General features: G+C 47.7%; 1 protein-coding gene across 4 annotated transcripts in view; it reads right to left on the minus strand.

The window, feature by feature from the left end:
• The window catches only part of SAMD11 (sterile alpha motif domain containing 11), a 113185-nt gene that overhangs the window by 62336 nt on the left and 24748 nt on the right, over positions 1–26101 (minus strand). For all 4 annotated transcript variants that reach the window (XM_058161293.1, XM_058161291.1, XM_058161292.1 and 1 more), the window contains exon 3: positions 11940–12118. In XM_058161293.1, coding sequence (XP_058017276.1) covers positions 11940–12118 — 179 coding nt within the window. The remainder of the gene's footprint in view (positions 1–11939; positions 12119–26101) is intronic.

The following is a 26101-nucleotide window of genomic DNA, read 5'->3' on the forward strand; positions in this document are numbered from 1 at the left end:
GGGGTGGGGTGGGGGGCTCAGACGGCACAAGGACAACAAACAAGGAAATTAAGAGAGGCAGATCAAAGGGGGAGGGGGGAAAGTGGGGGGAAGATTAAGGATCACCCCCTCCCCTTCAAAAGGTGCCTGCGGATTTGGGAAGGGAAGACTTGAAAATACTTGGCATCTCTTATTTATTTATTTATTTATTTATTTATTTATTTATTTATTTATTTATTTAATTAATTAATTAATTAATTAAACTTTTATACCGCCCTTCTCCCGAAGGACTCAGGGCGGTGTACAGCCTACATTAAAACAATTAATATACACACTAAAATAACAATTAAAAAACTTATTCAATAAAAGGCCGAAATTAAAACCGTCCAATTGACCATATAAAATACCCAATAAAATTACAATTAAAAAATTTAAAATTTAAAATTTAGAATTTAAAAATCAGGCCAGTCCCGCTTGGATAAATAAATAAGTTTTCAGTTCCCGGCGAAAGGTCCGAAGGTCAGGCAATTGGCGTAAACCGGGGGGGGGAAGTTCGTTCCAAAGAGTAGGTCTCTGCCAACGTGGGAGGGCCCAAAGCTCCAAATGAAAGTTCAGGATAAAAATGGAAGCAAAAATTAAATTCTTAAAACGGGGGGGGTCTTTCTCCTTCTTTTCCCCCCTCTTTTATCTTCCTCGCTTCTGTCAGAACCTCTTGTCAGAAATCTGGATATTTCAACCCACCATTTTGGATCGTCAGGACCGCCGTGATTTCACTTCGCCTTTCTTAACGACCGAGTTGCCATTGTGGACGCTAAACGAGAACTACCTGCATTCGCCACTCTAGGCAGCTTCCCCCCACACCCACCCACCCAATCTCTTCAACCGGATTCCTTGTGACTTCTATCCAAGATTCATACTTAAGCTGGTCAGGAAAACGAGGACGGGAAGCGATCATGGTTTAGTTGGCAGGCCCGGATTCAAACCAAGTTAATTGCACGAGGAGACGAGAGACGGAGCCAGCTTGATGCCGGGGGGAAAACACAATCCTTTTTTCTCTGCGGAGGTCTATCCGGTGCCAACCTATCTGCAGAGAACTGTCAGGCCCACCGTCGGAGTCTGAATCTGCAGGAGAAGATGAGCTGGAAAAAAACCTGTCAAGAGATCTAGAGGGGGATTCCGTCAGCCTTGGAGGAAATTGGGGAAGGGCAAAGCTGTTCAGGATCAGAAACGATTGTAGACAGAGAGGAGGAGGAGGAGAGAGAGAGCTCAGGCGAAAAGCAAGGACCACGCCCTCCTGATCCTAGAACAAGGAGGGAAGAGAGAAGCTGAGAACGACGCAGACTGAGCCGGCTATGAAGGAGAATGCCCCGCCCCTTCACAAGGCACACCTGGGGACTGAGATCTGAGGAGGGTGCCGGTGGGAGGGGCATTTGTCGGGAACAAGCGTTGTATCTGTGGAGCTTTGTGTGCACTTGCCAAAGACGCCTTGGAGATTCCTGTGCTGTGACTTGTGGGCCTTGCCCGATTCGTCTGCTTCGCTGAACTTCTCGCTCTGGTTATTGTTTTGCAAACCTGGCTTACTGGACTGCTGGTTAACCTAGTTAACGTTTGGGTTAACCTTGCTTACTGGACTACTCGCTGCCAGAAGCTGCTGAAGGTGCATGTGAGAGCTTTGCTCCAGGACTTGTAGTAAACGTGGCGACGTTTGGGGGCAAAGTTGGAGCAATAAAGGGGACTTAAGACCTGTTCTACGGCTATGTTGCTTTCATGCCATGCCCCGGGTCATCACAAGAACTCCACACAAACACACATACACACAAATACATCCACGAGAAAGTGCTGCAAAACTACCTATGTCTCAAAAAAAGATCCAGTACATTAAGATTCCCGCTTGATTGGGGATGGATGGTCATATTTAGAATAGAATAGAATTTTATTGGCCAAGTGTGATTAGACACACAAGGTCCACACAATGTCACACAAGGACATTCGTTAAGATAGGAAATATAAAATATTAGGGGGGGGGGAAAAAACCCTGAAACCGCCATATGATATCTTGGTTCATCCCACAATAGATCCTTCCCCTCCCTGCCCTGAAAAACCAGAAATATAGTCTTCGACTTACAACCATTTGCTTAGCGACCGTTCAACGTTACGACAGCACTGGGGGAAAAAAGTGACATGTGACCATTTTCACACTTGCAACCGCTGCAGGTCACGCGATCGAAAATTCAGATGCTCGGCAGCTGGTATGTATTTATATAACATTGGCAATATCCGGGGGGAAGGAGGGGGGTGTCCTGTGATCCCCTCCTTTGGTGGCCTTCTGACCAGCAAAGTCAATGGGAGAGTATCGGGTTCGCTTAACAACGGCGGTGATTCAGGTAACAGCGGTGGCAAGAAAGGTTGCAAAACGGGGGCACAACTCAGCCGCGGTCTTGCTTACGGTGGGCATTTCCCGCTCAATGTTGGCCGTAAGTAAAGGGACGCGGAGACTCAGTGGCTAAGACGCTGAGCTTTGTCGATCGAAAGGTCGGCAGTTCAGCGGTTCGAATCCCTAGCGCCGCGTAACGGGGTGAGGCTCCCATGACTTGGCCCAGCTTCTGCCAACCTAGCAGTTCGAAAGCAGGTAAAAAAATGCAAGTAGAAAAATAGGAGCCACCTTTGGGGAAGGTCACAGCGTTCCGTGCGCCTTTGGCGTTGAGTCACGCCCTCCACATGACCATGGAGATGCCTTTGGACAGCGCTGGCTCTTCGGCTTTGAAACACCGCCCCCTACAGTCGGGAACGACCAGCACATCTGTGCGAGGGGAGTCCTTTTTAAAAAGGACTGCCTGGAAGGGGAGGGGGAGGAAATCCCATTATTTCCCCCCCCAAAAAAAAACGGCACACACTTGTCTGCCGAATGTAAAACCAGTTTCACGATCAAAACTGTTTCTCCTGAAAGATTTGACATCAAAAGCCTTGGAGATTGGCATCCAACCCATTTTTTTTTTTTTTAATTATTATTTTATTTTTTTGGCCCGGTGGGAAAACCACACGCTCATCCATCCCTAGGCAATCATTCTCAACCGCGGCGCTGGATAATTAAACACCCATCTTTAAACAAATGAATAGGTAAGAAATGAAATTAAATCCCAATTATCTTCTATCTCCTTCCTCCCCACCCACCCCCGCCCCAACCTCCACGCTCAGCTTTGCATATTCCTTCCCCAGGCGGCCCTGCAAAGCTCAACCCACCCACCCACCCCTTCTGCATTTTTCAAGTTTCTATGGTGTTATCTCCAATTAGATTTCCGCCACAAACCCCCGCGCTTCGCTGTAGCGGGTCATTCATTCAATTGAAATCAAATTACTAATAATTTGCAAGCTATCAGGCAGCCCGAGCTGCCTCGTGGAGGTGGGGTAGGTCTTCCTTTTATAAATTACTAATAATTAAAAAGAGAGGAAAGACTGTGGCATCACCTTCCGTTTTAACCTTCTCAGCTGCTGGTCCTCTTAGTGCACCATTGAAGGCGAAGAGTTTAATAAGGTGACCCAGGGGGATCCTTCACCCTTCTCGGCCCAGCTGTCCCTCCCCTCCACAGATGAAAAAAACCAAGATCTGCTAAGAAAACAAGCTGGCTTGGAATAACTCTACACTACTAACCAGAGCATACAAAACATTTGCTAGACCGATTCTTGAATACAGCTCGCCTGTCTGGAACCCATACCGCATCTCTGACATTAATACAATTGAACGAGTCCAGAAATATTTTACAAGAAGAGTTCTCCGCTCCTCTGAAAACAACAAAATACCTTATACCACCAGACTTGAAATCCTAGACTTAGAAAACTTGGAACTCCGCCGACTCCAACATGACCTGTGTTTAACTCATAGAATCATCTATTGCAATGTCCTTCCTACTTCAGCTTCAATCGCAACAATACAAGAGCAAACAATAGATTCAAACTTAAAGTTAACCGCTTCAATCTTGATTGCAGAAAATATGACTTTTGTAACGGAGTTGTTAACGTTTGGAACACACTGCCTGACTCTGTGGTCTCTTCTCAAAATCCCAAAAGCTTTAACCAAAAACTGTCTACCATTGTTGTGACTCCTCCCTCCTCTCCTCAGCCGGGCCCCTCCAACCGGGCCTGTTATCAGACTCGAGTCTGATAATGAAGATGAACGGCCTGTCATGCCTCCAGTCCCTGGCCCTGGCCCCATGCCCGGAGAGGATTCCAGGAGTGAACAAACAAGCCCAATAAACCTCACTCCTATGGTGTGTGTTCCTTTGGCTCAGCCGTCAGAGCAAGAAGGCAGCCAGGTGCTGGAATTACTTGGCCCTACTCCCTCTGACCCCTCATTTTCCCAGAAGCTGCCAGCAAATCCAAAGTGGGAGGACCCTCGCTTCCGGAGATCTGAGAGGCGACGCCAGCAGAAGGAGGGGTGAAGCAGGCCTGGATAAATGCAGAGTCATGGAGCCACACCCCACAGCCTATATAAAGGACCTGCTTTTGGCATTCCAACCTTGAGTCAAGCAAAGTCTTCTCGAGTTTGCTGATACCGGACCCTATCCCTGAAGTCACAACTTGGACTCCTGCCTGCCCTGATAAACCTCGAAGGGACTTGGCAAGCTGCAGAGGCTTCGTTGCCAAGTTTGTTACGGACTTCCTTGACTCGTTCGTCGGAGTGGGGGGTGGGACACGACAACCATTGACCTCACCCCATTCCTAAGAGGACTATAAGGGGCGTGCATAAGAGCACAAAAGTGCCTACCGTTCCTGCCCTATTGTTTCCTTTCATTGTATGCGCTTGTATATAATGTTGTGACAAATAAAAACAAAACAAAACATCACCAACCTTACATTTGGGGAGTGGGGGATGGAGAGAACCAGGAATTCAAGGAAGTGAACAAGAACAACTGCAAAAATTGGCCAAGCGGCCCCACTTCTTTCAGCTGCCAACTTTCTTCCAGGCAATGACCAAGGAGAATAAGGAGGCACCCACCCCAGAGACCTACACTTAATTCTTTTAGTTTTTTGGGATCCATTTGAGAACCTTCTAAGAAAAGGCAAAAGTTGAGTTGCAAAAAGACGCATCTCCGTCTCACTGCTTCATTTAAAGCCCAAACGTGATTTCAACGATTTAAGTTTGAAGTGTTTACCCAATGACAGGCAGTCCTCGACTTATAACGGTTCATTTAGTGAACAACGGCGCTGGGAAAAAAGTGCCTTTGCGGCCATTTTTCACACTTACGACTGCTGCAGCAGCCCCATGGTCACGTGATCAAAATTCAAGGCGCTTGGCAACTGACTCGTACTTACGACGGTTGCCCCGGGGTCACGTGATCCCCTTTTGCGACCTTCTGACGAGCAAAGTCAACGGAGAAGCCGGATTCACTTAACAGCCGTCTTGCTCACTTAACAACTGCAGTGATTCACTGAATAACCGTGGCAAGAAGGATCGTAAAATGGGGCAAAATTCACTCAACAACTGTCTCACTTAGGAACAGAAATGTTAGGCTCAATCACGGCTGTAAGTCAAGGACTACCGGCATGCTTTCGGGATTTATTTTTCCAAGCATTACAATTGCAACTGCTTTTTAAAAATTGTATTGAGTGTACACACACACACATATATACATACATATATATATATATATACATTCAGACACATATACGTACAGATAGATAGATAGATAGATAGATAGATAGATAGATAGATAGATAGATAGATAGAGATAGTAGGTAGGTAGGTAGATAGACAGATAGAGTAGGTAGGTAGATGGGTAGGTAGGTAGATGATAGATACTTAGATAGATAGATAGATAGATAGATAGATAGATAGATAGATGGATGGATGGATGGATGGTAGGTAGGTAGGTAGATTATAGATAGATAGATAATAGATATAGATACAAGACAGACAGACAGACAGATAGATAGATAGACAGACAGACAGACAGACCGGTAGGTAGGTAGATAGATGATAGGTAGGTAGGTAGGTAGGTAGACAGACAAACAGACAGACAGACAGATAGATAATAGGTAGGTAGATAGGTAGGTAGATAGAGATTGTTAGATAGATAGATAGATAAATAGATAGATAGATAGATAGATAGATAGATAGATAGATAGATAGATAGATAGATAATAGATAGATAGATAGATAGATAGATAGAGAATAGGTAGATAGATAGATAGATAGATAGATGGATGGAGGGAGGGAGAGAGAGAAGACAGATAGATGATAGGAAGGTAGATAGATAGGTAGATAGAGATAGATAGATAGATAGATAGATAGATAGATAGATAGATAGATAGATAGATAGATAGATAGATAATAGGTAGGTAGGTAGGTAAGTAGATAGATAGATAGATAGATAGATAGATAGATAGATAGATAGATAGATAGATAGATAGATACTAGGTAGGTAAATAGATAGATAGATGGAGAGAGAGAGAAGACAGATAGATGATAGGAAGGTAGGTAGGTAGATAGATACACATATATAAACCCAAATATACATGTTTTTCTATATTTTTGCTCTTTTTTCCCTCCTCTTCCCTACCCCCATCCCCTTTGCTCATGTTTAATGAAACACACACACACCCCAACACCAACGAGGCCACTGACTGACTCAGGAGCAAAGAGAATTGGAAACAAGGCATTGTCACTTTATCAAAAGCCAGGTGAGAAAAGAGGAACTTCACACAACTCAGTGGAAATCCGTCCTGAACAGGATGGGATTGAGGCAGATGGGTAGAGATGGTGGCTGTGTGTGTGTGTGTAAACACAATCAATTAAAGAGGCAAACTGCCACAACTCTTTGGGGACATCAAAACCAGCTTTCCACTTAAGGGTTGTGAAATGTTGTTTGGACGGGCTAACAATTCCCCACCCTTGAAGCTTTCGTGCAAGCCTGTGATTTTGCTATTAAAAGATTGGAGCCAGGACAAGAGTGATGTGGAGACTCTCTTCACCCAAGGCCAAACAGAAAGAAAATGGTGGTGGTGGGGGGGTTGTTTAAAAATGCAGAGATCCTACACATAGACACACCAAAAAAATAACACACCTATCCAAGGAGAAAGGACGCTGAAATATCTCAAATGTACCCTTGATCTTCTTTTAACCCCAATGGTGAAATGCTACCGGTTTGCACCGGTTCAGGAGAAACGGTAATATAAAAGCTACCAGTTTGAACGAACCGGCAGTTTAAAAAAGCTACCAGTTTGCCCAAACTGGTAGTTTAAAAAGCTACTGGTTCATCCGAACTGGTATTTCCGTCGATCAGCTGTGCTGCGCGATTTAGATTCGCAAGAAAACAGGAAATCCTGCTTTCTAGCGAATCTAAATCACGCAGCACAGCTGTTCTCCCCCCCACCTCACTGTTCTACTTACCTGTTGTGACTCGTCTTCCCTCCTCTCCTCATCCAACCGGGCCTTTTATCAGACTCCGAGTCTGATAATGAAGATGAACGGCCTGTCATGCCTCCAGCCCACGGCCCTGGCCCCATGCCCGGAGAGGATTCCAGGAGTGAAAGGACAAGCCCGATAAACCTCACTCATACAGCGTGTGTTCCTTTGGCTCAGCCTTCAGAGCAGGAAGACAGCCAGGTATTGGAATTGCTCGGCCCTACTCCCTCTGACCCCTCCCTTTCCCTGACACTGACAGCAGATCCAGCTGAAGACAATTCAGTGTAGGAGGACCCTCGCTTCCAGAGATCTGAGAGGCGACGCCAGCAGAAGGAGGGGTGGGGCAGGCCTGGATAAATGCTGAGTCATGGAGCCACACCCCACAGCCTATATTAAGGACCTGCTTTTGGCATTCCAACCTTGAGTCAAGCAAAGTCTTCTCTAGTTTGCTGATATCGGACTCCTATCGCTGAAGTCACAACTTGGACTCCTGCCTGCCCTGATAAACCTCGAAGGCACTTGGCAAAGCTGCAAAGGCTTCGTTGCCAAGTCTGTTACGGACTTCCTTGACTCGTGCGTCGGAGTGGGACACGACATTACCTCTTAAGCCTCCCTTTTCCACACGCAGCGAGCATTTGCTGCGCACTATGCATGTGCGTGCATCGTGCATTTGGTACACACTGGGCATGCATGGGCAGCGAACTGGTGCATGTGGTGGAGGACTCTACCACTGTTTCACCCTAGTCATCAACAGTGCTGTATCTTTCTCCCCCATCTTCTGAAATATATTTATTAAATTGATATGCCCACAAAATAAAGGTTAACCACATGGCACTTCCCAGCACAGCAAAAAGAGAAAGGGGGGGGGGAGGAAAAACACCTTATTCACCAGGATCCTTAAATGTTATGTTTCTTGTTTGGTTTTAATTCTACGCCGGCTCTGGAGGAGCGTGAAGGAATCGAGAACGAGCCAATGGCACCTTGCCACGTGTGGCTTCATCCAGACCTCGGGCCGGAAAATTCCAGTGAACATCAGGTATTGATTTTTGTCAGGGTACCCAAAAGAGCTGGCAAACCTCTCGTTTTTAACTGCTTTTTCGGCTTGGGGCAAACGGTGCGCTCCAATCCTCGTTCAAGGCTCCCTTTTTCATGTTGCTGAAGCCACGTCCTTGCCTTAGGACGTCCTGGCACCCGTCTCTTTTGGCGGTTTCTACCCACAGTCTCGATGCCAGCCCGGCCAACTTTCTGATTAGCATATGCAAACGTCTCCCGGGTTTATAGCAATGGGAGTTTTCCCCCCCCCCCCATGGGCTGACTGGAATTGTTGGCCTCCAAAGATAATCTAAAGGAAGGGTGACAGGAGTCACCCATCAAAACCCAGGAACAATGGTGGGATTCAGCCGGTTCGGCAAACCGGTTGTGTCGTGTCCCACTCCTCCGCTGACGGCCGGGTCAGGGAAATCCGAATCAGGCTTGCCTCTGCAGCTCTGCCAAAGTCCTAGCAAAGTCCTCAGGGCAGGCAGGAGACCAGAAAGTGACTTCAGCAAGATATGTTTAGACTTTGCCTGACTCAGAGAATGCCAGAAAGCAGGTCCTTTATATAGGCCATGGGGTGTGGCTCCATGACTCAGCACTTATCCAGGCCTGCCCCTCCCTTCCTTCTGTTGCCTCTGCCTATCAACTCTTCTGACACGAGGGTCACTCCAGTCTGCAGCTGTTGGCAATTGACCTCCCTCAGGCTCACATGCTGTGGAGGAGGGGGAGGGGTCTAGTTGCTCCGTTTGCCTGGGCATGGAGCCAGAGCTGGGGGCTGGAGGTATTTCTTCCTCTTCAGCCTGTCTGGGCATGGAGCCAAGGCTGGGGCCGGGAGGCATACTAGGACATTCCTCTGTGTTCGGAAGCAGATAAGAAGGCCCCGGCTGTGGTGAGATCGGACGAGACACAACAGGTTGTTAAATTGCTGGCTGGCCCCACCCCGCTCTGCCCCTTCCAGGAATCCCACCCCCCGCGGCCCGTTTTTGCTCCCAGGGGGTGTGCAGGAAGCCGAGTGCTGCCTGTCACACCCCATAACCACGCCCACTATGACCACGCCTACCCAGCCGGTCATTACAGCAGAGAACCGATTGTTACATTATTTGAATCCCACCACTGCCCAAGGAAGCGAGGGGGTTAGCCCAACTTGGCCCAAATTTGAGATCGCAGCTCTGCGGTTTTTTTCCAGAAGAAACTGATACAGGTAGGCCTCGACTTACAGCGGTTCATTTAGTGACCGTTCAAAGTTACAACGGCATTGAAAAAAAGCGATTTATAATCGTTTTTCACGCAACGGTTGCCGCCTCCCCCCCCGATCGCGTGCTCAAAATTGGCAACCGACTCATATTTATGATGGCGGCAGTGACCCAGGGACGCGTGGTCACTTTTTGCGACCTCCTGACAAGCAGAATCAACGAGGAAGCCAAATTCACTTAACAACCAGAGGTGGAATTCAGCCGGTTCGTACCAGTTCGGGCAAACCAGTAACGGAGATTGCGGGAGCCCCAGCTCGATTCCGTCCTATTTAGGCACATTTTTGAGGCCGGGCGCATGCGCGACCGGTGGTAAGAATATTGGAAACCCACCGCTATTAACAACCAATGTTAACAACCATACAGTCCACTTAACAACGGTGGCGAGAGAAGTCATAAAATGGGGAAGAATTCAGTTGCCTCGTTTAGCAACCTAAATTTCGGCCTCAACTGTGGTCATAAATAGCACACTTAAGCGTTTACGAGCAACAACTTTCTGTTCTTTTCAAGACGCACAAAAAAAACAACAACTCAAGATGGTTTGGACGGCAGGAATAAGTTTGCAAACCAACATTGGTCTGTCTTATTTTAGCTGTAAGGATTGAAATGGGGAGCAGCCCCTCTCCTCCCCCCCCCCAATCTCTTAAACCACTGGCTTGCGGGCTGCAAAACAAGCCCCATTTCCATGTTATAAAATATGTCTTTCTCTCGTTTTTTTTTTAAAGAACAGCTATTCCTATTGTGGTCAAAAGCATGGATTTTACACCAGACCAATTTTTCTCAAGCATACCGCCACATTGTAGTCGTTCTAACTTGCTATGCTACCAATGCACGTATTTATTATTAAATTTTAAATTAAATTAAGTGGAGGCTTTGTGCTATGCAACCACAGCACTCCCTGGTGTCGTGTCCCACTCCTCCGCTGACGGCCGGGTCAGGGAAATCCGAATCAGGTGTGCCTCTGCAGCTCTGCCAAAGTCCTATCAGAGTCCTCAGGGCAGGCAGGAGACCAGAAAGTGACTTCAGCAAGATATGTTTAGACTTTGCCTGACTCAGAGAATGCCAGAAAGCAGGTCCTTTATATAGGCCATGGGGTGTGGCTCCATGACTCAGCACTTATCCAAGCCTGCCCCTCCCTTCCTTCTGTTGACACCGCCTATCAAGTCTTCTGACGCGAGGGTCACTCCAGTCTGCAGCTGTTGGCAATTGACCTCCCTCAGGCTCACATGCTGTGGAGGAGGGGGAGGGGTCTAGTTGCTCCGTTTGCCTGGGCATGGAGCCAGAGCTGGGGGCTGGAGATACTTCCTCCTCTTCAGCCTGTCTGGGCATGGAGCCAGGGCTGGGGCCGGGAGGCATACTAGGACATTCCTCCGAGTTCGGAAGCAGATAAGAAGGCCCCGGCTGTGTTGAGATCGGACGAGACACAGCACCTGGTTTCTAGGCTCGTACAGACAATCCTCGACATATGACCAAAACTGGGATTGGGATTTTGTTGGCTAAGTGATGCCATCGTTAATCGGCTCACCATGAGACCGGAACCGATTTTACAGCCATTTTTTTTTACTGCGGTTATTAAACAAATCATGGCCATTATATGGTTATGAAGTAAACACAGCTTTCCGAATTGACTTTTTTTGGGGTGGGGGTGGGGGGGTGTCATTAAACCGTCTGGAGAAGTCAAAAATCATGATCGCATGATTGCAAATTGTCTTAAATGCAATCTGGCTGCCTGAACTGTAAGCCCGTCACGATTCAACCGCTGTAACTTGGAGGATGGCTCGCGTCGCTTTTTTCCAGAGCTGTCTTGACTTTGAAGCATTGGTCATAAGAGGAGGACTGCCTACACCAGAGATGCCGAACCTTTTCGGCTTTGCACGCGCACTCATTTGTGCCGCAACCCAGAAGAGGAGTTGCCCAGGGCGCACACCGAAAAATGAACTTCCAGTTTCCAGCACGTATATGCACGCCGGCCAGGTACTCTTCCGGGTTACTGGCATACATGCATGGTGCAAAGATCAGCCGGTCGGCGTGCACACTCATGCAGGAAAACGGAAGACCGGCTCTTCCAATTTCCAGCAGTGCCACACGCGAGAAGGCCAGCCGATTGTCGTCCGTGCACGCACGCCAGAAACCTGGAATAGGACCAGGGTGACGCCACGCATGCCAGGCGACGTGGCTCCCTGTGCCACTTTGGGCACGCGGTTCACCATCACGGGCTTACACAATTCTGCTTTTGGGAGGAGGGAGAAAAGAAGAAGAGAGCCCCCGCCTACCTTCTTTTCATGATACTAATATGCAACTCCTCTTCCTGCTTGACATAAGGGTGATGTCCGTTGATTTTTTCCACCTCCTTGTGGTTGTCGCTGTGTGAGAAGAGAGCAGGGGGCTCCTTTTTCGGCGTCCGGGAGGGAGGCAAGGGTATCGTTCTCTTCTCCGCCAAGCGCCCCCGATTCTGGAAAAGCGGAAGGAAAAAAGATCAATAAAAAGACGTCAGAACTTCTGCCAGGAGGAGAACTCTCAAAACACGAAAATGTATACATTTCTCAGTGGTGGGTTTCACTTGTCTTTGCTACCGGTTTGCTTGCTCGTGCACGCATACCACTTCTGGGCATGTGCAGAGGGTATTTGATGACATCTGGGCTGGTGGGCGGAGCCTCCTTCCACCGCTACTGGTTCGTCCGAACAGGGGCGAACCGGTAGCAACCCACCACTGTACATTTCTTTAAAAAGATTAACATTAAAAGCCTCCGTTGATCCAAAAATACTTTCAGAACTCTGAAGAGGGGAGGCAGCAGTAGAGGAATGGCGCTGCGGAGGGAGGAAGACTACAGCAGGCACAGAAGGGATAAGCCAACCACGTTACTCAATCTGTTTTGACTTTTAAGAGACTGACCCTGGCACAATCTGTTGTGTCTCGTCCGATCTCACCACAGCCGGGGCCTGCTTATCTGCTTCCGAACACGGAGGAATGTCCTAGTATGCCTCCCGGCCCCAGCCCTGGCTCCATGCCCAGACAGGCTGAGGAGGAGGAAGCACCTCCAGCCCCCAGCTCTGGCTCCATGCCCAGGCAAACGGAGCAACTAGACCCCGACCCCTCCTCCACAGCATGTGAGCCTGAGGGAGGTCAATTGCCAACAGCTGCAGACTGGAGTGACCCTCGCGTCAGAAGACTTGATAGGCGGAGGCAACAGAAGGAAGGGAGGGGCAGGCCTGGATAAGTGCTGAGTCATGGAGCCACACCCCATGGCCTATATAAAGGACCTGCTTTCTGGCATTCTCTGAGTCAGGCAAAGTCTAAACATATCTTGCTGAAGTCACTTTCTGGTCTCCTGCCTGCCTTGAGGACTTTGCTAGGACTTTGGCAGAGCTGCAGAGGCACGCCTGATTCGGATTTCCCTGATCCGGCCGTCAGCGGAGGAGTGGGACACGACACAATCTTTGAACTGGATGTTTTTGCTACATGTACGTTATGTCTGTGTCATCTCCCAGAATCTCATTTCTGCAAGGTGAGACGTTCGAGGCCCATCACCCCAGCTCCAGAGATAAAGCACATGCTATCTTGCAAACTGCCGTCTATTATTGCAGCTTAGACAACAGGCCACGTGCCAGCTGCCAAAGTCCGACAACTGTGGGACTTTTTTATGGTGAGAACCCATGAAGCGATGGGCAGCTCATAAAAACAGAACAACAAGTTAAAAGGGACCTTGGAGGTCTTCTAGCCTAACCCCGCTTAGGCAGGAAACCCTTACACCACTTCAGACAATCGGTTTATCCAACCCAAAGCATTTCCTCGTGCCCTTCCTTTTCCTATCCCTTCTCTTTCCCCCTTTTTGCGGGAAAATAAGGAAGTTAAAAAAAAGCCAACTAAGGTAGCTGCATCGTATCTTGACCTAGAAAAAGTCTATCCGGACAGCCCACCTATCTCTGTCTCTCTCTAATGCGTTTGCATAAAATCATGGATTTCCCCCCCACACACACACACACGCACAAAAAGAGAAAGAAAACCCACAATTTCTCTCTTGAAATTCCAGCAAATTAAAAGGCAAATGATAGGAGACGAAAACGCCCAATGCGTGAACAATTAAACCTCTCCAACAAAGGTCCCATCAGCCCCCCCACCCATCAGATTATTTTGCAGTGCAGGGGGGGTGGGAAAGGAGGCCTTGAGATGGGAAAACAAGGGTGGGGACCTTAAGAAGGTTCTCAAAGGAAGTTGAGGGGTAGCTACGCTCTGGTTGGGAGATAGAACAAGTGCCAGAAAATGCAGAATAATGCCTCCCAGTAGGACCGTGACGAGCTTTTAATTGATCCCAGAGACACGGCAGCCTTGGATGAAGCAGAATCTGGCAACGTGTGTGGGGCAGAAGGAAGCGGAGAGGGGGAAAGGAAAAAGAAAAAAACACCTCACAGAGCTGAAGAGATGGAAAGAATGGAGCGGTTTAACTCTGCAGGGACACCCACCATCCGTCAATATTTCATCATGAAGAAAGGAGGAGATTCAGGGATGGAGGGAGGGAGGGATATTCAAAGAAGATGGACAGATGGATGGGAAGATTGAAGGAAAAAGAAAGAAAAAAAAGGAAGGAAGGAAGGATGGATGGATAAAATGGAGGGAGGGAAGAAGGAATATTCAAAGAAGACTGATGGATGGGTAGATGGATGGATGGAAGGAAGGAGGGTGGGAGGGAGAGAGGGAGGGAAGGAACATTCAAAGAAGATGGATGGATGGGTAGATGGATGGATGGATGGATGGGTAGATGGATTGAAGGAAGGAAGGAAGGAAGGAAGGAAGGAAGGAAGGAAGGAAGGAAGGAAGGAAGGAAGGAAGGAAGGAAGGAACTTTCAAAGATGATGGATGGATGGATGGATTGAAGGAAGGAAGGAAGGAAGGAAGGTTGGTTCAAAGATGATGGATGGATGGATGGATGGATGGATGGAAGGAAAGAAGGAAGAAACATTCAAAGAGGGAGGGAGAGAAAATGGAGAGAGTAAAGAAGGAAGCACAATTATTATAAACCTTGGTTTAGCAACCATTCATAATTAGGGCGGCATTGGAAAAAAACTGACTTACAATCCACCCTCGCGCTTACGACTACCACACAGCCTTCCCATGGCCAAGCGTTCAAAATTCAACCAAAGCCGTTTTAAGACAGCTGTTTTCAGACAGCTTTCTGAATTGTCCGAGATGAAGCAAACAACTTCTTAGGGAAACATTGAAAGCCCACAAAATACAGAGGCGAGTCCAACCTAAAGAACTCGGTCCATGCAGAAGGCTCAAAATCCCCATGCGCTCCCAGGCGGAGACACACACAGGAAAAGCAATACTAAAAATATCCTCCGTCTGTGAGTTTCCTATTTGCAGGGGGGTGGGGGGAAGGGAACAACACAGCTATTTTCTTCTGCTGTGCATGCCTTTCGCTCCTTTTGCACGCACACACACTCACACTGGCGATGAGCTCCTGGTTATTTATTTTTTTTTTCAAATGAACAAGCCCGTTTCAAAACTCTGGCTTTTTTTTTTAAAAGTGCAGGAGTCCAATGAATCCTTATATAAACCCACTACAACCAGAGCAGGGGGTCAAATCGACTTACCTTCCTTAGCGGCTCAGAAGTCCACACGCCAAACAGACCTTCTGCGCATGCGCAAATCCTTTTGCGCATGCACAGAAGGTAAAAAAACACATTACTTCCTGGTTAAAACCAGGAAGTAATGACACCCGGGCGGCGGGTGTCGCTGGTGGTTCGGCGATCGCTACCGGATCACCGAACCACCGGCCACGATCGCTATCGGATCGCAAGATCCGGTCAGAACCGGGAGCATTTCACCCCTGAAACAGAGGTGGTTTGCTCAGCACCGAAAATGTGCATGTGCGGGCCTTCTGGTTTCCCGTGCATGCGCTTTGTTTGCCTCCCACGCATGTACCCAGCCTGAAAAACGTGCCTAAATAGGACAACCTAGAGCCGGGGCTGATGGGCAGGACCACCTGCGATTTCCGCTACCAGTTTGTCGGAACCGGCTGAAGACCACCTGTGACTACAACCATTGCAAAATTTAAAAGGAAGAACTAAGCACCGATGGAAATCTGTTGTGACCCAGGCCCAAGCAGGCAGTAGGAAACTCAGTCAGTGTAAAAACAAACAAACTTTTTTCGAACAGCTGAGAATTAACTCATTCTCAGCGTAGTCCAAACTAAATTAAAGCAAATTCCTCCCAACACAAATTCCTCAGTCCTATCACCAACCTTGGTCCAATTAGGCAAACTGCCAAAGGCCTTTCTTGGCAAACGTTCAGAAGACGCTGATACGAATGCAACAAGACGAAGCTATCAAGGTTGTTTTCCGGCAAAGAGCCCAAACGTCGTTGCTGGTCATTTAAGCCTTATGGGAGGCGCCAATCATCTCTTGGCCCTACTCCCGAGTCGTCCTCTCTGCTTGAGCTGCTCTTGCCTTCTGGCAGCTCTTCTCATGCGTGCATTAGGAACAGGCTCCTCCTGTTCCTCTGCCTCACTACTGTCAGTCTCTGGAGGCTCTGGAGTCTGCACTCCCCGGTGGCCCTGGCCCCACCTCTGCCTCCAATGCAGAGCCCTTATCCGGGCCTTCCCCAGCCTGCAGGACTGGCCCACACTGTTCCTCAGCCTCATCGCTGTCCGACTCCGTTGCCAGCTCCGCAGGCTGCTGGCGGACCACAACAAAATCGACGCTCAAAAATTCAAACAAAACTCAAGAATTCTCCTCACCAAGATTAAAATATCCCTTTCACAGATCTGGTCCGTTTTCAGAAAAGTGCCCCTCAAATGTTGGAACGGGTAAGGCAAAGACAATTGCGGCATTAAATAAAGCCACCAAAATAGCAGTGGTGCTCCAAGTTATTTCGGAGATCTAATCCAGAGATCCTGTAGAACTCCAGATGTTTCTCAGTTTCGGTTCCCAACTTCTGCTGGGACTTCTCTGGGACTTCTGCTGTTTCACACATGCACATGTAAAGGCCAGCTGGTTGGCACGCATTCACGCGCTGGAACTCAGAAGAGCAATGGGTGATGGCTGGCATGCCCGGAGAGTTAGCTCTGCGTGCCACTTCCAGCGCACATGCCATATGTTCCCCATCATGGCCCTATACCATTCTGGATAAATGGCTGTCCAGTCTTTTCTTAAAAGCCTTCAGTGTTGGCGCATTCACAATTTCTGGAGGCAAGTCGTTCCACAGATTAATTGTTCTAACTGTCAGGAAATTTCTCCTTAGTTCTAAGTTGCTTCTCTCCTTGGTTAGTTTCCACCCATTGCTTCTTGTCCTGTCTTCAGGTGCTTTGGAGAATAGCTTGACTCCCTCTTCTTTGGGGCAGCCCCTGAGGTATTGGAACACTGCTATCATGTCACCCTTAGTCCTTTTTATTAAACTAGATGTACCCAATTCCAGCAACCGTTCTTCATATGTTTTAGCCTCCAGTCCCCTAATCATTTTTGTTGCTCTTCTCTACAATCTTTTCAGAGTCTCAACATTATCAAATAAATCTTCAAGACTTTATTCATTAGAATAAGTGAGTATTTCCTATTCTGGAAAAGGTCTTCAGAGAGGGGGAAAAAAACCCTCCAGCAGTTTTTCAACACGCGAACGCTTTTTAACCGCTGAACTGCATGCACAAAATTAGCCTAAAATATATGCACAAAGCTAATAAGCGTAAAATCCATCGAATGCATAATAATTAAATCTTGAGCAATTTCAGATTGCCAGGATTGGGGGGGTAGAATTCGGAATTCCCAGGGGGTCAAATTTGGGAAACGCAATTTGAAAACCTTCTTTCAAAGTTGCCAAACTCCGCAGCCAAGACAGCTGCTTTAGAGGAAATCATCTCTGCCGTGCAGAACCGGAAACCATATTCGGAAATTGGGTGCCTTTAGAAAGCCAACCAAGCGGCACAATTTTCGGTTAAGAAAATATTTCTTCTCAACATGGAACCCACAGCCTTTACAAAAAGCAGAATGGCCTTGAGTTTCCTCAACCCTGTTTCTGACAGCAAGGGCTGATTTAAAAGCAGGAGGGGTACCAAATCCAATTTTCAGGAGTTTTTCCCTTCTAAAATCAGAGACTCGACAGCTCAAACCGTGTGGTTTTGCTTTGTGGCTTTTTCAAGATCAGTTGCGCAAAAGACTAACTTGGTCTGCTGGTTAAGCGAATTCAGGGAGCAGAATTCAAAAAAACCAGGCAGACAGTTCCTGCTCTCTTTCTTAGCAATGCGCACGTCTAATTTTTGTGCAATATCCACAGAAGCATTTGGTTGATTGCCCGAGCGGAGAATTTTATTTTATTTTCTGCACGCCTCAGGAACCGATGATGACCAGATTAAGCAAACACTCCAGTTCTACCTTCTTCTTTTTCAAACATTTATTTCCCTACGCAGGGAGTAAGAAATATTTCTTCACCTTTGAACTGTATCCTGCTGTATTATGGACCTACAACATTTGGAGAAATTTCCCCATCTTGATTATTTTGGCAGAAAAGCCAAATTCTGAGTGGCTTGCCCAGAATTTGACCAAAAACTACGGGGGGAAAAAATACATAGAATACAGAATTGAGTCGGAAGAGACCTTGGAGGTCTTCTAGTCCAACCCCTTCCTCAAGCAGAGAAACCTATACAATTTCAAATCTCTTCTTAAAAACCTCCAGTGATGGAGCGCCCCCAATTTCTAGAGGTAAGCTGTTCCACTGGTTAATGGTCCTCACTGTTAGGAAGTTTCTCCTTAATTCCAGGTTGTGTCTCTTCTTGATTAGTTTCCATCCATTGTTTCTTGTGTTGCCTTCTGGTGCTTTGGAGAATAGATTGACCCTCAAATATTGGAACATCGCTATCATGTCACCTCTGATCCTTCTTTTCTTTAGAGCAGGGGTCTCCAACCTTGGCAACTTTAAGACTTGTGGATTTCAACTCCCAGAGTTACTCAGCCAGCTTTGCTGGCTGAGGAACTCTGGGAGTTGAAGTCCACAAGTCTTAAAGTTGCCAAGGTTGGAGACCCCTGCTCTAGATTAGCCATACCCAATTCTTGCAACCGTTTTTCATAGGTTGTTGTCATCTCCAGACCTTTAATCATCTTAGGTGCTCTTCTCTGCCCTGTTTCCAAAATCTCAACATCTTTTTTATATAATGTGGTGACCAAAACATCAGTAATAAAAGCTAGTTATGACATTTTTTTAAATAACTTTTCAACACCAGACTGTTAGCCAACGTGGTCACTTCTATTCTCTGTTAGTCTAAGTAATTTTTTGAGCAAGAAAGAGATTTATTTTAATTTTTTTTTTGCATCTAATGCACTGGATTTGCAGGAACAGGGTTTTACTAGATTGAAAGTTAGAAAAAGGAAGGTTGGTTGAAACAACTCTTACTCATTCAAAGATAATCCGCTAGTTCTTTGTAAAAGTAGGAGCAAGTTTGGCATTCACAAGTCTTTGACATATAGCAAAATGCATTATTTCTAAGGACTGGGACCAGGGGTGAAATGCTCCTGGTTCGGACCGGATCAGCCGATCCGGTAGCAATGGCGGCAGGTGGTTCGGAGAACTGGTAGCAAAAATCCCTGCCACCCCCATGCCCAGCTGAGCCACGCGATCATCAGAGCCTTTTTTTTTTTTTTTTACTTTTAAAAGCATTTTTTTGGCCGAAGCAATTTTTTGCATTTTGCTAAGGCGGGACGCGGTGGCTTAGTGGGTAAGAGACGCTGAACTTGTCGATCAAAAAGGCCGGCAGTTCGGCGATTCGAATCCCTAGTACCGCGTAATGGGGTGAGCTCCTGTTACTTGTCCCAGCTTCTGCCAACCTAGCAGTTCGAAAGCACATAAAAATATGCAAGTAGAAAAATAGGGACCATCTTTGGTGGGAAGGGAAAAGCGTTCCGTGCGCCTTTGGCGTTGAGTCATGCTGGCCACATGACCACGGAGACATCTTCGGACAGCGCTGGCTCTTCGGCTTTGAAGCGGAGATGAGCATCGCCCCCTAGAGTCAGGAACGACTAGCACGTATGTGCGAGGGGAATCTTTACCTTTACCTTAAGGCGAAACAGTTCCAGTTAATGGTTGCATCCTGTTCCATCAGGATTTCACTACCCCTCTTTGGTGGCAAGAGTCTGCATGGGAAGATCAGACGGTTCCCTGCCCTCTGTTCAAAAGCAAAGAGCAGCAGCTGCAGCGAAGATAAGGCGGAATTTAGGACGTTGCTGCGAAAAGTCCTTAATTCCGTAGCTAATTTCACTTCTCACGCTATTCCCCTTCCCCCGCTCGGCTGAATTGCAAAAGGATAAAGCTTCAAAAAGTGTCCAAGCCTTCTCCCAAGAAGAAAGGAAGGTCTAAAGTGACCCCCCCAACCCCCCCCAAAAAATAGCTCTTACCCCAAATGAGAAGTAGGAAATGGGAAGTCTCGCTACAGATAGTCCTGGATTTACAAACATTTGTTTAACCATGATTTGGAATTCTAACCTTGCCAAGTAACAACCATTGCAGCACCCCAGTATGTGTGTGTGTGTGTGTGAGAGAGAGAGAGAGAGAGAGAGAGAGACATAATCACCACATATAACCATCCCAGCGAGTTCCCGATCAGCAAACTCAAATAGAGAAAACTTTTGTTTAATGGCTGTGTGATGGACTTAACCAACTGCACCGTCGCATTTAACGAGCGCGACAAAAAACTAGTTCTAAAAACAAAGTCATGGGGTTACCGTGTTTTCCCCAAAATAAGACTGGGTCTTTTATTAATTTTTGCTCCAAAAGACGCATTAGGGCTTATTTTCCAGTTAGGTCTTATTTTGCAAGGAAATACAGTACTAAACGCCTCCCGTCTTCTGACGACCTTAACTGGGGCTTATTTGGGCAGGGGTAGGGCTTATATTTACGAGCATCCTAAAAAATGCTAGGGCTGGGTCTTATTTTCAGACAAACACGGTACTCATTTAACAACTTTACCGCTTAGCAATTGAAATTCCCAGTCCCGACTGTGGTCGTAATGTCCACAAATCTCAGCAACCAGTCCCTTCGCACCCTGCGCCTTCAACCTTCAACTAACTTTGCAAGGTGCATTTGCACAAACCATCGCAAAAAAACACAAAACCCGAAACCAAGGTAAACCCTAATCCGATTTCACACTCCTGGGGGGTGGGGGGGCTTTTAACCCACCCGGTTTGGCCTCTCCGGTCAACACAGCTGTTCGCATGTCAGCACTGCAAATCATTTTCAAAACAGCTCCTTGGAGGAGTCTCAATTCCGACGCCAAAACGGGAGACAGGAACAGCCCCGCCCGGTTCGCTCGAGTGTCTTAAAACAGGTGCAGGAAGCCAGTTCCATATTTAGGAGAGATTAACGGTGTCTGGACCTTAAAAACTTTGGCCCAAACATCCGGCAAGGCTGCGAAGGAAAGAGAGAAAAGGCAGGTGGAATTTGGGTGAAGCGAGACGGGCTGGGATAAGGCTGAGAGAGACACCAATTCCACACCTTTAATAACATATATACTGATGGTGGTGAAACTTTTACTCACCAGCTGCCAAACAGATCTGTGCTTCACACACTTTACATGCGTGCGTGCCATCCATGCTAACCCATGGCTCCTCCCCCATGCGCTGCACGTGCACTGCGCACACAATCGCACTATCTGCGTGTGGTTTTTGCATGCGCAATGCATGCACAAACACCATCTGCGTATGCATGCGCTGCGCACCAGTACTCTCGTGCGCATGCACAAACGTGCACACTTGCACAGCAGAGCTCCGAGGACCAGTGGGTCCCTTGAATTGCGCGCATGCACACCAGCTGAGATATGCGCATATTGTTCTGTCCCCCTCGCCTCCGTCCGAGCGATGACTTAATTAGCCGGCACTATCAGCTCTGGCAGCAAACTAGCGAGCGTGTCTGCCAAGTGTCTCTGTTATCTCCCTTGATGCCGATGACTCAACAAACAGTACTTCAGCTCTAGTCAAGCAGTTGATTTGCCTGCTACAAAGAGGCATAGCAGCCTTTGCTGCTTTTATATCCTGTGGGGTATGGCTCCACGACTCAGCACTTCCTAGGCCTGCCCCACCCCTGCTTCTGTTGTTCCCGCCTCTCCTGCCTACGAAACCTAGGGTCCAGCCAGGCCTGATTGCCATCAGCTGGGTCTGGAGGCGTGGCCTGGGGGAGGAAAGGGTCAGAGGACGGAGGCCTCGTTATCTCCTCCACCTGGCCTGCCTCTGGCTCCTGGAGCTGAGCCAGGGAAGCCGGTGCTCCCGAGGTAAGTCCTGATGGCCCTTCCCCCACACTTTTCAAGTCACTTTCTGGCAGGAGGCCCGGCTCGTGGGGCGCAGACACAACGCATATGTGCAGCTGCAGGTGAGTTGGGCGACAGCTCGCATGCCCAGAAAAAATGGCTCTGCGTGCCACTTCCGGCACGCATGCCATAGGTTAGGCATCACCGATATATATACCGTATTTTTTGGACTATAAGACGCACTTTTTTGGTCTCCCAAAAGGGGGTGAAAATGTCTGTGCGTCTTATAGACCGGATGTTGCTGAAGCCCCGCTTCTAAGGGCACACACCAAGTTGCAGAGCAAAACATTGCAGTCTGTGGACTCTTCCCTGAGCTGAGGGAAAGATAACACAATGATAGAGTTGGAAGGGGCCTTGGAGGTCTTCTAGGCCCACTCTCTGCTCAAGCAGGACACTCTACACCAGGGGTCAGCAACTCGGTTTAATTCAACTTCATAAGAAATAATCAGGCACGGGAAGGGTTTTTGTGACTCCCGGTGTTTTCTTTCCTGTGGGAAACGGGTCCAAATGGCTCTTTTGAGTGTTTAAGGTTGCCGACCCCTGATCTAGACCATTCCAGCCTCCCGTGATGAAGCTCCCACAATTTCTGGAGGCCAGCAGTTCCAATGGTTAATTGTTTTCACCGTCGGGAAATTTCTCCTTCGTTCTAAGGTTGCTTCTCTCTCTGTTCACTTTCCATCCATTGCTTCCTGCCTTGCTTTCCCTGGCTTTGGAAAAATAGGTTGACCCCCCCCTCCCCTCTTCTTCTTTGTGGCAGCCCCTCAAATCCTGGAAAAACGAAGCTATGTGGGCTAAACTCAAAAGGGAAACCAGCCTCCCCCACGTGGATTTTCATAAAACAGGCAAATCTCAACGATCCAATTAAACGTGCAAGAAAAAAAACATTTCTACCTTCAAAGGCCGGCAGGCCTTTTACTGCAAAAATGGACAGAATTCTTGGCTTGCAGGACCCTGTCAAAAACTGACCTTCTGGGACCGCAAGGACAAATCTCTATTGATGATGATGAAGACGAAGACCAAGGCAATCCGCTTCCAAGCCTAGTTCCTACCCAGCCCATGTCCCCGTGAGCCGTTCACTGTTCAAGATGCAACCCCTCCCCTTCGCACAGTGCAGCCGATCGATCGGCAAGCAGTTTCCCTTCCCTACGGAGTCACTCGCGCGGCGTAGGAATTGATTGTCGGAACAAAAGCAATGAAGGGTGAATCCGGCTGGAGGGTGGCGGCATTAAAGGGTTCGGAAGGAAGAACAAACAAGCTAAACCCAGGGGCTGCAAGAGAGATTCAGTCTGGGTCTGCAAAAGGTTAGAAGGTGGCTGGGAAGATAGCAATAGCAATAGCTCTTAGGCTTGTTATACCGCGGTGCTCTGCAGCCCTCTCTTAAGCGGTTTACAGAGCCAGCCTCTTGCCCCCCAACAATCTAGATCCTCGATTTACTGACCTCGGAAGGCTGAGTCAACCTTGAGCCAGTCGGTCAGGATCGAACTGCTGGCAGTGGGCAGAGTTACCTACAATACTGCATTCTAACCACAGGGAGAGAGGGAAGGAAGGAAGGAAGGAAGATACCAATAGCACCGTTTCACAACGCTTTACAGCCCCTCTCTAAGTGGTTTACTGAGTCAGCCTCTTGCCCCCCAACAATCTAGATCCTCGATTTACTGACCTCGGAAGGCTGAGTCAACCTTGAGCCAGTCGGTCAGGATCGAACTGCTGGCAGTGGGCAGAGTTACCTACAATACTGCATTCTAACCACAGGGAGAGAGGGAAGGAAGGAAGGAAGGAAGATACCAATAGCACCGTTTCACAACGCTTTACAGCCCCTCTCTAAGCGGTTTACAGAGTCAGCCCTTTGCCCCCAACAATTTGGTTCCTCATTTGACCCACCCCGGAAGGACGGAAGGCTGAGTCAACCTGGAGCCTGGGGAGATTCAAACTGCCAAATTGCAGGCAGGCAGCCGGCAGTCAGTAGAAGTAGCCTGCAGACAAGATCATATTTTCCTATAAATACCCGTCAGCTACCAGCACCGAGCAACAGATCAAGGGGGAAACTGGGAACGGGTGGAATTCCTTCCTAAAGGGCAGTGATTCCGCTCCATTGCACACTGTGAAACCGCTTTTTGCAGGAAAGTGGAAAATGAACATTTTTTTCCCCTGGCGTGCCTTTTGTGCCCGATACGCAAATTATTAGGTAATAGCCACTTTTTAAGGCACATAGACTTTGCACGCTGTCCATGCATGGTACTTAGCTCAGGGGGTGTTTCATTACAGAATGACAGTCAGAAGGGACCTTGGAGGTCTTCTAGTCCACCTCCTGCTCAAACAGGAGACCCTATGGCCATTTTCAAATAAATGGCTGTTCAATTTCTTCTTAAAAGACAGCTGCCATCTAAAAAGCCGGATTCGGTGTGGCCAAAACTGAGGGGAAAAAAACTTTTGATTTGGTTATGAATTTCCTTTTTTTCGGAAAAAAAAATTCCTTGTAAATAAAAATTCTATTACACATTTTGGTTCAAATGCCCTGAAATTAAAGGTTTGAACCAAGTATACAGGTGCTGTACAATTTTGTTGCAAACTTACTAGAGAAAAAAGAAAGAAAGAAAGAAAAAGGAACGATAGTCAATGGGACAAAGCCAACAGCAAACCCATTACAGTCAGTCCTCGTTTAGTGACTGCCTCATTTAGTGACCATTCACAGCTGCCACTGCCATGGTGCTGCCACTGTAGCCGTTCCTCACATTCATAACCTTTGCAGGTCTGTACAACTGAAGCACGGTCGTAAACACAATTGCGGTTTTTACATAGTTAGATTAGATTAACAGAGCTGGAAGGGACCTTGTAGGTCATCTAGTCCAACCCCCCCCACCCGCCCAAAGCGGGAGACCCTACACCACTTTTGACAGATGTCACTGCTTTGCTTAACAACCACGTCGTTAATGGCAGTTCCAGTCACTAAGTGAGGAATAGCAGTATTACTGTGTTACGATCACTCCCCGACCTCCGGACCTTCCGACGCGAGCTCAAGACCCTTTTATTTCATCGCGTGGGGCTGGCCTAATGGGTTATGGTTTTTAACTGGGGTTTCACTATTGATTTTTAATAGTTTTAATGTTTAGCCAAATTTGAATTAGATTTTTATAGTGTTTTTTTAATCTATTTATGTATATTGTTTTATGTTGGCTGTAAACCGCCCTGAGTCCTCCCGGAGAAGGGCAGTATAGAAATTTAATAAACTAACTAACTAACTAACTAACATGTCAGATGAACAAGCAACGAGGGTATTCCCAACAGTGGCCCAGGAAAAAAAACAAAATAAACTTTGCAACGCTTTCCTAAAACTCTGCGGGGGGGAAAATACCCCAAGCTTAGACCGACTCAGCATGAAAATAGATCAAAGAAGCCCCTTCCTCAATTTGCCCCCCAGGAGTTGTAAACGCTGGAAGTTTTTAAGAAGAGATTGGACAACCATTTGTCTAAAATGGTTGAGGGCAGCGACGATTATCCTTGTTTTGGTGCCGAGCCAAGTGCCCAAAGCCTGCGCCAAAATGCAAAACCTCCAAAATGAAATGCGAGCACCCCCGCACATGCGCCCCCGGGCATGCCCACAAGTCCCCCATACACGTGAAAGCCCCCCCCCATCCCATTTTGAGCCTGGAAAGCATCTTGCATCAACCTGGAAGCCAAAATAGGGCGCAGTGTGAGGGCCCCCACATGCCCTGTTTTGGGCCTGAAAAGCCTCCTGCACACACCCCGCACATGCATATGTATGTCCCCCACATGCGCCCCACGCAGCAGAGACCCAAAAACTAGCTGGCCGGCGGGAGGTGCATGCACATGCGCGCTATAGGTGGCATGCACGCGCTATAGGTTCGCCATTACGGCTATCGGGTCTCTTGCTTGAGGCAGAGGGTTGGACTAGAAGACCTCCAAGGTCCCTTCCAACTCTGTTAGAAATAAAACGCAGCGGAGGTACGAGCGCCAAGTCGAAAAGTGTTGTTTTTTTTCTCTCTCCCCAGAGAAGCGTCTGAACCAAGTGCTGTCAACTTTGCATTTCCTTAACGGGTTGTGATAAATGACAACTTCGAGGGACTGTCCTCACTGTAGAAGTGGATTAACACCCTGGTGGGTAGATATGACACCCCACCCACAGGGAGACAAATAGC

Source organism: Ahaetulla prasina, chromosome 18 (assembly GCF_028640845.1).
Source record: "Ahaetulla prasina isolate Xishuangbanna chromosome 18, ASM2864084v1, whole genome shotgun sequence".
NCBI lineage: Eukaryota > Metazoa > Chordata > Lepidosauria > Squamata > Colubridae > Ahaetulla > Ahaetulla prasina.